Source organism: Macadamia integrifolia, chromosome 1 (assembly GCF_013358625.1).
Source record: "Macadamia integrifolia cultivar HAES 741 chromosome 1, SCU_Mint_v3, whole genome shotgun sequence".
Lineage (NCBI taxonomy): Eukaryota > Viridiplantae > Streptophyta > Magnoliopsida > Proteales > Proteaceae > Macadamia > Macadamia integrifolia.
Window position 1 is genome coordinate 29,240,459 of NC_056557.1, and position 12,955 is coordinate 29,253,413.

The 12,955-nt window shown below is 37.1% G+C and overlaps 1 protein-coding gene and 1 long non-coding RNA gene across 2 annotated transcripts; both read right to left on the reverse strand.

Moving 5' to 3' along the window:
- Positions 1-2,511: 2,511 nt before the first annotated feature.
- LOC122076503 lies at positions 2,512-3,468 on the reverse strand. The gene is made up of 3 exons (XR_006139497.1): positions 3,087-3,468; positions 2,751-2,999; positions 2,512-2,630 (listed from the first exon to the last, which is right to left on the reverse strand). It is a non-coding gene; the product is annotated as an uncharacterized LOC122076503 (long non-coding RNA).
- A 65-nt stretch (positions 3,469-3,533) lies between these two features.
- On the reverse strand, positions 3,534-6,338 carry LOC122073007 (putative disease resistance RPP13-like protein 1). Its single transcript, XM_042637486.1, has one exon. It carries the CDS (start codon positions 6,336-6,338, stop codon positions 3,534-3,536), a length of 2,805 nt encoding a protein of 934 aa, XP_042493420.1.
- Between the last annotated feature and the right edge of the window lie 6,617 nt (positions 6,339-12,955).

The window sequence follows — 12,955 nt, forward strand, 5'->3', positions numbered from 1 at the left end:
GTTTTGGAGAATACTAATATATCATCTATATAGACTATGCAAAATCCTCTATAAGGTAAGAAAATTTCATCCATTCTTCTTTGAAAAACTGCAGGTGCGTTTTTTAATCCAAAAGGCATTACATTCCATTCATAATGGCCTTCAGTTGTTGTAATTTATTACCATTCGGCTTTTTCTTCTTCTTTCACTTTCTGATGAAATCCTGATTTTAAATCAAATTTTGAAAAGATTTTAGCTTTTTGTATAAACTGAATAAGGAAATTCTTTTGGGGTAAATTATATGCATCATCTACTGTGTTATCATTTAATCTTTTGTAATTTATTACCATTCGGCTTTTTCCTCTTCTTTTTTCACTTTCTTTCATAACTATCATAGCTGCTGATCTATGGGGACTATTTGATTTTCTTATTAAATATGCTAACTGAGTTATATTTAAAATAAAGATCATCATGCTAGGATGTATGATCCAGATAGAATTTATAAAAGAAAACTTAGATGTTTTATATGTGATAGAGATGATCATTTAGCATCAAAATGTCCAAGAAGAATAAATGAAGATACAAAGAGATCTCTAGTAGTACAAGATTCAAAATGCTGTTTGATAGATGTTGAAGATGATTTGAGTGATACAGAATCAATTTACAGCATCGTATCTATAGAAATATATAATCCAAATATTGAAGAAAAAGATAGTGAAGAAGAAAATATTAGAAAACACAAATAGTATTAAGAAGACAATAGAAAAACTAGAACAAATAGAAATAATTCAAGATAAAAACCCTTTAAGATATTGGAAAAAAGATAAACCTGTTATGAAGATAGAAATCATAAATCAAAATTTAAAGATAAATTCAGGAGTACCAAAATATCACCCAGTAGACTCAGAACAATTCAAACTCCATATTTCAGAATTATTAGAACTGAATTTAATAAGAAAATCAAATAGTCAATGTGTCATAGTATCAAATTGCCTCCACTCAACATACAGATTGGTAAACCAGGGTTCATGGGCAAAAAAAAAGCATACCAGACAAACTTACATTGCTACATTTATATCGCCGCATAAGTACATATGATAATTCAAAAAGAAACTAAACAACGAATTCACAATATCATCCATGAATAGTCAATGTGTCATAGTACTACATTGCCTCCACTCAACATACAGATTGGTAAACCAGGGTTCATGGGCAAAATGCTAATTTCTAGGTGCAAAAATCCTAAAGTTATTCTACAGTGTAGTTACAACTAATGGGTGATTTTTAGCACTTACCAATTATTGATTCACCTTCAATGATTTGATAAAATCCCCACTTTAAGTCACCCTTACCCTATGTCAAAAGCAGAGAATACCCTAGTCAGATTTTAGGGTATTACAATTATTGAGACAATTTCCATTAGAAATGATGCAATTTTCCCATGGCGAGATATTGGCACTGGAATTCGTGATCCCCACACAAATTTGGATAGGTGGGTTCACATTGGGGAAATTTTGGGAGGAGAAAGAGTCCTGTTGGAAGGAATCACTTGGGGTGAGATAATGTGTGACACTTGGACAGTCCATTGGTTCACAGGGTGAAGAATCAAGTGAGGATTTGGGCCCTGATTAAGTAATCTTATCCCTAAGTACCCATATGTAGTAACATGTAGTAGTGAAAATAGTAAAGAAAGACATGCTTAATGGGTTCCTGCTGTCTAGAACACAGCCCACACGTTAGATTAATAAATCAATTCCAATCAGAAAAAAAATTCATTCTGTAAAACTTCGTAGCCTAGCTGCCCAAATTCTTGTAGAGAACTTGCATGAAAGAAAGAAGTAGGCGTTTGAAGCTAGAAACAGCCAATGTTAGTGGTAATATCAATCTTGTTTCTCAGAATGTCTTCGGTGGATATTCCTTCATGAGCTAATCTCCAAAGAAATTCTTAAACTATGGGTGGAGTTTGATTTTCCAAAGAAACGCCACCAATGTGAAACAAAGAAATAAGTAGGCGAGCCAGAAGCTAGAAATCTAACCAATTTGGGTAATGAAATCTTGTTTTCACCACCATGAATCTGTGTTTAAGGAAATTAGAATTTTTAAAATATCATTAACTGTGGAGAGAGGAATCAAGGATGAAAGTAAGCTAGAACTCTAATTATTTCCATTAATGAAATCCTTAAACAGATTTGGGCAAGTAGAATCTGGTCTATTACTAATGGTATGTACCAATGTGAAACTGGGATTAATACACCATGGATAGTTGGCCAGCATGTTGATCAGATAAGAGGAGAGGGATTACAAAGTAGGAATCTATGTAGGAGTCCATAAAATCGAGGAGGGTTTCCACTAACATAGAAAATTAGGAAGGTAAAACATATGTTGAGCATTTCCTCAGTGGCCCTATGCACAAATGATATGTTTTGATAAAGTAATGAGATAGTTGATGGAAACATGAAAGAGTGAGAAATGATCACTGGATCACTTCTGATTGATGCCCAAGTGAATATAATTAAGGGGATGCATTTTCTGTCAAAGAGCATGCCCCTGCGTTTAGACACAAAGAGTGAGAAATGATCACTGGATCACTTCTGATTGATGCCCAAGTGAATATTCTCGTTGAGTGAGACATTGACGCATAAACCACGCTCCTGAACAAAAACATTTTCCACATAGTTAATTAACCCCACAACTATGAGTTTCCGATAGTTCTGCAAAGAGCTGAAAAGTAAATGAGAGAGAGAGAGAGAGAGAGAGAGAGAGAGACCCACGTGTAGAAGTGCTCCCCTTGCTGACTTGTAAAACATATTCTACCACAGAACTTCCATTTATTTGGTGACCAATCAAAGCTTTAAGTTTGCGGATAAGCAATAACTAATAGATGCAGTGCTAGGCAGTTAGTAGCTTAAAAGTTCCTCGCAATTTCCAGGTCGAGATTCTTGAACCTTTTAAAAGAGAACATTCCATTTGAGTAATTCCCATAATAATAATATGCCTTGGATGCTTGTTGAGTCGTTCTCCTATAAGAGGAATTTTATTAAATTCAAAAATGGCATATCATTACCCAGATACCATCTATCCTTAAATTTCTCATTTAGAAAAAATACCTCATGTGAATAGACACATTAGCTCTTTAGTACTCCATCCATGGGTTCTACTATGAGAGGGCATGCCCAGAGGTGGTGGTAAGGCTTTATTGCCATTTGTTGTGTATCATTACCCATATACCATCTATCCTTAAAATAGGGATTCGGCCAATCTTGGACCACTCTTCTCCTCCCTTCTTGTGGCACCATTGTGCTATCATTGGGTAAGTTGGGTTTATAATGATTGGAGGGGCTCCCAGGGAAGGATGGGTAATAAATCTCTTATATTGGGACAAAAGCTAACACTTAGCCTTCGGAGGCAAGGGAATGAGTTATATAGACTTGGTGTTGCTAGTGCTGCTGCTGCTGCTGTTGATGATGACAGGTGGTCAGAGTCAGGCGATGTTGTTATCTGTTCACAATCTGCTAAATGCAGGAAATGAATGGTGAGGAAACACCTTTTGGACATCACCTGATATAGCAATGAAGGAAAATCCTCCATCTTCTCCTTAGGTCATGACACATTCCTATTTCTAGTTCCACCAATGCAGGAAAGTGGTGAGAAAACATCCTTAGCTTGGGACAACACCATATAGTCAGCTCAAGGAGGCAAGGAAATTGTCCTCCATCTTCTCCTTGTTCTTCTTCAACCACTTCAGACCATTCCACCCACTCGTCCATCCTTCCAATGCGTAGTGTCTCTAATGATCGAAATTGCTTATTAGCTGATGATGAGCCATCTCCATATAACTCACTTCCTATAATTTTTATAGCACTGCACCCTTCAATGACTAGGTGTTTGAGCAATGGCAGTTGCCTAAGATGAGGCAAGAACTTGCATTTGCAACAGTCAATGAGACTCACAATCTCTAAATTAGAGAAGGAATGATGCCCTATCCAGCTTGGGAATCTCATACCTCCATAATCTTCTATCCATAGAGATTCAAGATTGGTATGAGGATGTAGTTGGTCAAGTACATCCTCCTCTATTTTTTCATCTCTCCCCAAATCACAAAAACTAACATCGCTTCCGTACTCACTCCAACGCAGCCGTACCCCAAGAAGGTGCACCTTGTTTTTTAAACTATCCACCATAGCTTCTTTCTCATTATTCCCTATAGTTTCCAAATTTGAAATTTCCAGAGTACCACGGAGTAGGGATAAGTCCCTCAACTCGCTACTATTTTTTGACCCCATAACAAATGTGCTCAGCGTTTGAAGGTTAGTTAAGTTACCCATTCCTAATGGCATTTTATAGGAATCCCCCCATGACACTGCAGGGAGAAAATGAGAAATCAAGAAGCCTGAGATGTTACCCATATCTTTAGGCAACTCTCTAAGGCTCCAACAATGAATTAGGATCAATGTTTGTAGATTGCAAAGACTTGTAATTGAATCGGGTAACCTTTCAACATCAGAAAATGAGAAATCAAGAAGCCTGAGATGTTTCAACTTGCCAATTGAATTAGGCAACTCAGGATTGCTACATTTTCTAAAACGTAGCACACGTAGGAATTGAAATTGATATTCCATAGTGGGAAAAAACCACTTGATACTCAAAAAATTGTCACCATAGTATTCTAGATCTAGAAGGGTGCGTAAGCTTTTCATGGTCACAAATTCTGGTGCCTCAACATTACAATTCCTTTTAAGGTAGGACAAATGGCGGGCTGTTGTAAGAACCTTTGATGGCTTATCATACTCTTCTCTCCTACAATATGTTCCACCCGAAACATATTGCGCTAAATCATGGATCAAGTCATGCATCACAAACCCTAATCCCATGTTATTGGATGACTCAAAAAATGACTTGATGTAAAGTTTTTCTGACAAGTCAAAAAAAATTTCCTCATATATAATGCTTGGCTTAACAAAAGGGGATGATGCCTCATTAGAAGGACGGCGATTCGATAACTCAAAGAAGGACCTCATAAATAGTTCATCAAAATATGCAGCCCCTATATCTTCCAGTCGTTTTCTTCCTTTTGGTTGAACAATACCTTCTGCCATCCACAACATGACTATTTCAATCTTGTTAAATACGTAATCTTTGGGAAACAAAGCACAATACGTGAAGCATCTCTTCAGAATTGGTGGAAGATGATAGTAACTCAGCATGAGCGATGGAAGGATCTCACTCTCTCTTAAATCCCATATTTCATTCTCCAAAAGATCTTTCCACTCGCCATTCTCCCTTTTATCTCGCAAGAGACCCGCAAGTGTCTTTATAGCCAAAGGTAAACCCTTGCATTTCTTCACAATTTTTTCTCCAAATACTTCCAACTTTCCATTTGCATGAAGTGAATTTCCATCTCTGAAAGCATGCCTTCTTACTAGTTCAAAACAATCCATGTCTGATAGACCTTTTAGGTCATGATCATTCGGAACAGTACTCACAATTGATGCAACACGTTTGTGTCGTGTTGTAACTAATATCTTGCTTCCAGATTCACCGAATGCAAAAGGGGTCCTTAAGGTATCCCATCTATCATACTTTTCGTTCCACATGTCATCTAGAACCAATAAAAATCTTTTTTCACTCAATACATCTTGAAGTTTCACCTGTAGCACATCCAATGAGTTAGAAGAAAGGGATGACCCAATGGTTGACTCGAGAATTTCTTTAGTTAATCTCACCACATCAAAATCTTCCGATACACAGACCCAAGCTTTTAGACCAAAATGCTTCTTAACTCTCTCATCATTGTAAACAAGTTGAGCAAGGGTCGTCTTTCCGACCCCACCCATACCAACTATGGGTAGCACTGAGAAGTTATTGTCACTATCTTGGCCCGTTAACAACCATCCAATAATCTTCTCCATATCTTCCTCTCTACCAACAACTTTAGATCTCATCACCAAAGAACTCGTCGGTAGCCTTTGATTGAATAACCTAAACCTCGAGGACCCAGATCCGATGCTAGGGCTCAAACCTAGAACAATATCTTCTTTTGCTATACTCTTTAACTTCTCATCAATATCCCTTACTTTTGATCCAAACCTTTTAATTCTCTGCAACTCATCAGCAAAGTTATATACCTTAGGCCCAATACCTTTTATTACTTCTATCTTTTCATTGAAGCCCTTAACCGCAGATTCAACACTAGACTTGAAGAAAGAGGAAACATTACTTTCACTTGGAATGAGAGGAACAGGAGTGTTGCGTACCTGTTGGGTCTGGTATTCAGATTCCAATTTCAGGCGTAGAACTTCAGCTTCATCAGATAAGGCTTCAGCATCATAGGTTGAAGTTGTTTGAGGCGGTGGAGCCATAGTTTCACACGAAGGTTGGTGAATTGCTTGACTTCAGCTTCATCAGATAAGGCTTGAATCGTGGTTGAAGTGTCCCTCAGTGAATCCACTTCATCCAAGTTGATCTTCCACCGGAGAACAAAATCCATAAAGTCAGGGTTGGCTAACCTGTCGAAGGCCACCTGAAGGAAGGCTGTGAGGACAATATCTCCCATCAGAGAAAATAAATCTGTAAGGAAGAGAGAGTTCAACAATTGAACCAGAAATGGGAGTGAGGGAAAAAAAGAGTTGCAGTGTTCTTCTTTGTGGATTGAATGTGACTCGGTTTTGGTGGTTCTTATGGTGCAAAGGGGCTTGGTGCAGTGGTTTGTATGTTAGAAGTAGTCATCTCTTCTTTCTTATCTAAAGGGTATTTGTTGAAAAATCACTCATTGTTATCGGGACGTTAATCCCACAACGAATTTTCTAGCAGATATGGCAGCAAAGAAGGAAATGTCTACTACTAATTTGGCGTGGCCGTCGGATGTGCTTCAATTGTTGACTGATGATGCGCGATTCAAGTTCTATTAGAGGATTTGAGTTTTTTTTTTTCCTAGAACCTAGAATCATTTCCTGCTGATGGCATGCGGTAGGTGGGTGGTGGTTTTAGGATTTGTGGTTATCCCCTTGTATTTTCCTTGAGTTCAGATCTTTGTACAGTTTTTTTCCTCTTTTTGATATATATAACCTCTTAGCGCAAAAAGAAAAGAAGAAAGAAATGAAGTAACTTTCTTTTGAAATTCTGGTATGACTTATGATCCACACCTTTTTGACTTGGCCTAGAATGGATTGATTGCTTTTGCATTATTAGGGTTGAATTTTCCCTTATTTTCCTCCAAACTTTCAATTCCACAGTCCCTATAGACTGTGTGGTTCCCATTCCCATACGCAACTGCCACTGCCACTGCCTCTAAGCTCTTGACTTCTCTGTGTTTAGTCTGTTTTTTTTTTGTAAGATATGTTAGTCTTTTTGAGTGAAGACTGGGGAGTGAAATGATAGATAGTTGCTGACAGTTGGTATGATGGTCCCCATGAATTGGTGTAAAATACATAGCCAGTAGTAGATCGATAAAAGAATTTTCTTTGGCTTTTGTTAGATCAAATATCAAGAAATATAAAAATAACTAGGCAAAAGATTTGCACGATACAGAGATTTAATGAGGTTTATACACCAGTATGGCATGCTACATCTTCAGGTGAAAAAGAAGATATTTCACTATGCAGAAAAGAGATTATACCTAAGCAGCGACGAGAAAACTCGTCTTGAAACCCTAGCTCGATAAACCCCCAAAATACAATAACTTTCTCAACAAGATAATAATACATTATATATACACCAACCAGCGGGTCGCAGTCGATCCGGTTGAAACATACCGTGGGGGCTATGCCCCCGCACCCTTATACGAGATCAATGATGGGCTCTGGGAATGGGTCGTTCTTCCATCAAAAATCTCAGAAAACTTCCCATTGGTTGCCACCAAATTATATCGGACTAGATCAATTTTCAAAACGGGTCAAGAATTCGAGACAAACTTAACAGGTTTAATTAATAATTTATTAAATTTATTTATTTCAGGAAACATGAGAAGATTACTCAAAATTGAATTTTCATTTATTTTACCCATTTAAGATAATTATTTTTTTTTTCAATGAGGGATAAATTCTATCATTTCCTATAAAAATTACATTAAATAACTTTCAATATTTTGAAAACCCATTTTTATCACTATATTAAATATTACGTTAAACAAATTTTAGACCCCGTTTATTTAGAGGGGAGTTTGGGGTGAGAATGTCTGACTACTGGGTCCCACATGTTGGTGGGGTTAAAGGCGGAGAAAGTAAAATTGGAGGACAGTTGGACTTTCCCACCCTAACCTTGTTTGGTTAGCATATAACTGTGAGAGAGAGAGAATAGAGGAATAAAAAAAGCGAGTCATTAATTACAATGACTTCCCATTCCACAAAGTCCCACCAATTTGGTAGGACTTTAGAAGGGGATGGAGTGAAAGCTACATCAGCAGACAGGAAAGCTCATGTCCCAATGTTGTCTAGAGTATTTCTCACCCCATTATATCCAAATACATAATTTTATCACGTTTTTGGGAAAATAAGTACAACTCTCCCACTCCTTAAATTCCACCTTATCAAAACCCCCTAAACAAATAGGCCTTTAGGAATAAGACAAAGAACAATTGAAAGAAAATTACAATTTAATTCACTACTTCGGTGATAACAAGTTGCAGTCATAGTTAATAGAATAATAGTTTTCGCCTTTTGCATACCTATCCCTTTTATAAAATGTGTAGTGGGTCTTGAGGGGTGGATTCAACCAACCAAAAAAAATAAAAAAACTCTTGGGTGTGGACAAAATTAACTAAAATTGATGAATCCATTCCCTGTCAAATTTAATTTTATTTGTTTCGTTTCTAATTTCATAAAATATCTTGATAATATTGATGTTGGTTATTTATTCTTTTTTAAAATTTTGCTATTTTAAACTTATATCATATTTCAGGCATCAGATAATTAAATATATCTAAGTCATCTCGTTAGTCAAATTTCAACCCAAAATAAACTTGCTATATAACCTAAAGATGTAGCGGAAATTATAATTTCCAATTTTATGAAGTATCATAATAATATTCATCAAAGGTTTGTAATTTTCAAAATGTTTTATCAATTTTCAACCCATATCAGATGTCAAACACTGGAACATAAAAGACATTACCTAAAGATGTGAATTGAAGTTACGAAAAATTCTTGGACATGCTCTTTTTTTGTGGGTAAATTCTGTCACTAACCTCTACAATTACACACTAGAGGTTGTTGTTTCAGTAATGGGAAACTACTACAAATGGCTCCACTTAGAAAGGGTTTGTTTCCTAAAACATCTCACTCTTATTGCTTTATGGATGATATTGTAGTTATTCTGACTATTGGATAAAGAAGACATGGTATAATTAACTACATGTCAAATTTTAGATTCTAGTTCCCTCAAATGGTGTTCATGTATTGGTATGAACTCCTAAGTATGCCTATGCACGCACACATTACTTAATAAATATTTCGCAATCTCCTGATACTCCTCGAATTTTCAAAGTGGTAGACAATATTTGGAAAACATTGTTATCATTAAAACTTCACATGTGATTAGAGGATCTTGAGATTTGACAACCTAAAAATTTGGGCTCTTTCATATGTCACGTGATAGATTTTTACAATTGGTTATTCATACTTGTATTTTGGAAAAACAGAAGGTACCACCAAACTCACTTAGTATAGTTCCTTGGCCTTTTAGTCGCCAGGGCCCATGAGACAAGTTTGAATTTCCTTCCCTTAAGTTTGGGTCAAGATTCAAGAGCTAAGGTTTGAGAATTTGGTTAAAAGAATGGGATCGGTCAAAGTTAATATCAATCTAGATTGATCAATATTGGATAGAAATACCCGTCTTCAAATAAAAACCAATTTTGAACTATTTTATCCTTTGTTCATATTGATCCACTGATATCATATAACTCAGAATCGGGATGACTCAAGACTAATTCCTATCCGATCCTACCAATCTTGACCAATCCAATCCGATTCTTCAATGTCAATATCAATCTAGATTGATCAATATTGGATAAAAATACCCGTCTTCAAATAAAAACCGTTTTTGAACTATTTTATCTTTTGTTCATATTGATCCACCGATATCGTATACCTAAGAATCGGGATAACTCAAGACTAATTCCGATCCGATCCTACCAATCCTGACCAATCCAATCCAATTCTTCAAACCATGCTCAAGAGAGCACCTCCCCTATCCCTCCCTTTTCTTGGAATACCACCTATCCGTTGTTTTTATTAGGGTTGTTAATCTAGTAGTAGACCATTGATTAATGGGTGCATTCTGGTCCTAGTCATTAGAGCAATTAAATTTTGAAATCAAAAGCAAACCAAACTGATTAACTAGTTAGGAGCTGACTAAGTACCAAATATGGCAACGAAAATCCTTTGCGGTGAGGCAATGAGTGGTAATGAGGATCTAATGGCTGAAGTGCATGTTGGGGCCCTCCTAACTCGTTGGATCCTCACTGACACTCATCGTAGAATATTTGAACCCCGAATATGGGGATTTCATATAGACACGTTTAGGTTTTTCCATCTCTTGGGTCATTGAGTTCACAGGCTAAATGTTTCACAGATTTTATCTAATTTATCATAGATTGTGTATGGGCCCAATATTGGACTAAAAATGTATTTTCTTTGGGCTTAATTACTCAATATTTTACCCTATCGACCATTTAAAAAACAGAATCAGACCATCCTAGCTATTATTATTCGGTATTGGTTCCAAAATTTGAAACAAATTAATTTAATTAATCAGAATGATTCTGGTCGTAGCACCAAAGAGATGAGATCAATTAAGACCCATTCTGATTAAATTGAACCGTCCCAGTTGACATTCCTAATGTTTACAAAGTTTGGCCACTCAGAGACTTCATTGGAGCCCAATGGCTAGCCATAAAACAGAACCAGATCCCTCATATGTTAGTCAGCTGGTCCAGCTTTTACGTTGGAGGTTGGCCCCATAAATAATGGACTAGGAACCCTCGTTAATGGGGACCCCACAAAATGGGATCCCTTTCCAAATTCAAATTCAAATTCAAAAAAAAAAAAAAAAAAAAAAAAAAAAAAAAAAATGGTGGGACTTGGGATCCCTTTCTTGTGGGTGAATCTCACTTGATTCTTGGATGGTTCAGGAGAAGAGGACTTTAAGTTTTTGAGTCATGAGTAGAGGTGTGGATGGTTACGTTTTCTCCGGCGACAGGGATGCTCGTGGATTGGAACCTGATGAAAGGATGGATCGGTGGGTTGGGGATCCCTTTCTTGTGGGTGAATCTCACTTGATTCTTGACTTGGTTCAGGAGAAGAGGACTTTACCACTGGTGGTGGAGACTCGCAGGAGGAGATCGGGTTGCAGCAGTCCCGCTGCTTCCACGTTCGTATGCAGATGCTGTTGGAAGACCCTCTTTACTGTTGGTGGACAACATTCCTTCTCCAGTTACGGTGGGCGGTATGACGAAGATCAAGATTCCACAAGCAGCATATGTTGAGCAGCTATCGATACATCAATTTACCTATGGACGGGTGAATTTTTCGTGTTATATCTATGATATTATGACATGATCTCATATTAGTTTCTGGGGGCTGATCTCATATTGGTTACCTATGGGAATTGATGTGAGTTGATATGGTCTTGATTCCCTCACATTCTAAGTTGATTTATGTGAATTAAGTTCTTCCAAGACCATAGCAATGGTAACAAACTAGCCGATCCTCTTCGGAAGCTCCCTTTGTAATAGATTATATGGTATCGACATGGTCAATTTCACAACAATTATTTGAGTAATAAAATACGTTCCCTAATCCAAGGCAATCAAGTTGGACTGATTGCATAATTTAAATGATCACATTTCAACCTAGGCAAAGAGAGCTAATAAGACACGTTACTATAGCAACTATAAATTCAAAGTGAATTTTGAATTCCCAATTGCATAGTCAATAATATCAGCAGTGAAGTCTAGATACAGAATCTACCAGGAAAAAAAAAAAGAGTCTAGATACAGAAAACATATTTGTGGAGAGCTTACGTGGAGAAATATCGTTACCGTACAGTGTACTCATAATCTTGATCCGACTCCTCTACAGTGCAGTAGGGTGGCAAAGCACATTCAATAGTCTGAGCATCTCATGCACTGAACCCAACACATGGGCAGGGCGTGTGCCAAGGTTTGAGAAGTCGGTATCAAGAATGAGATCAGTCAAAGCTGAAATCAATTTGATATTGATTCAGATTGGCTTAGATCGGATAAAATACCTTTACTTTCAATTAAAAAAAAATTTAGACTATTTTACCCTTCGTCCTTGGCTATACATTAGTATGGTATCGGCCAAGATTCAGGATTGATCATAGCCGATTCTAGTCCAACTGATTTTTCAAACCCCGAAGTGCTCAAAGCCGTCGAATGTGCACTGTCATCCGTTGTAGAGGAGCCCCATCCCATAATCTCCAATAACCTCCTAACAACTGCATTGGATATTGAATTCTATAGGGATCTATTTCCTGATTTTCATAAAAACACAATACATCCCCAGCAGATGTTGAAGACAAGTGTAGGGTGCCGTTATCTCCAAGGTCAGAAGAGCTCCTTGGAACTTGAATCTCGTTGAAATTTAACTGCTGCCTTAACTTCAACTCCTGTGGCAGTCAAAGAAATAGAATCTTAAAATGTATTTAAAAAATTTCAAAATCTAGAAAGGTACTTGTGAACCTTAAGGGCAAATGAATTATTCCATTTCTTTGGTTACAAGCAGGAGTTACAACTCGGGTAGCAACCAAATTTTTTCGAACATACCTTCATTAGTTTATTAATTGGCTAAATTATCAGTAATCATGAACAAGCTTATCTTGGAGCATGGATTCTCTCCATCTAGCTGTGGTCTCCCCCTATCTTGTGTGGTTTTCACAACCCATCCGGCTGTAGCCTCCATTCCCATCTCACGCAAAGAAAATCAACATCACCTATTCTACTTTTTCTTACCTAACATGG

Coding starts and splice junctions, on each gene's coding strand:
- LOC122073007 (XM_042637486.1), bottom strand. CDS start 6,338: ATGGCTCCACCGCCTCAAACAACTTCAACCTATGATGCTGAAGCCTTA.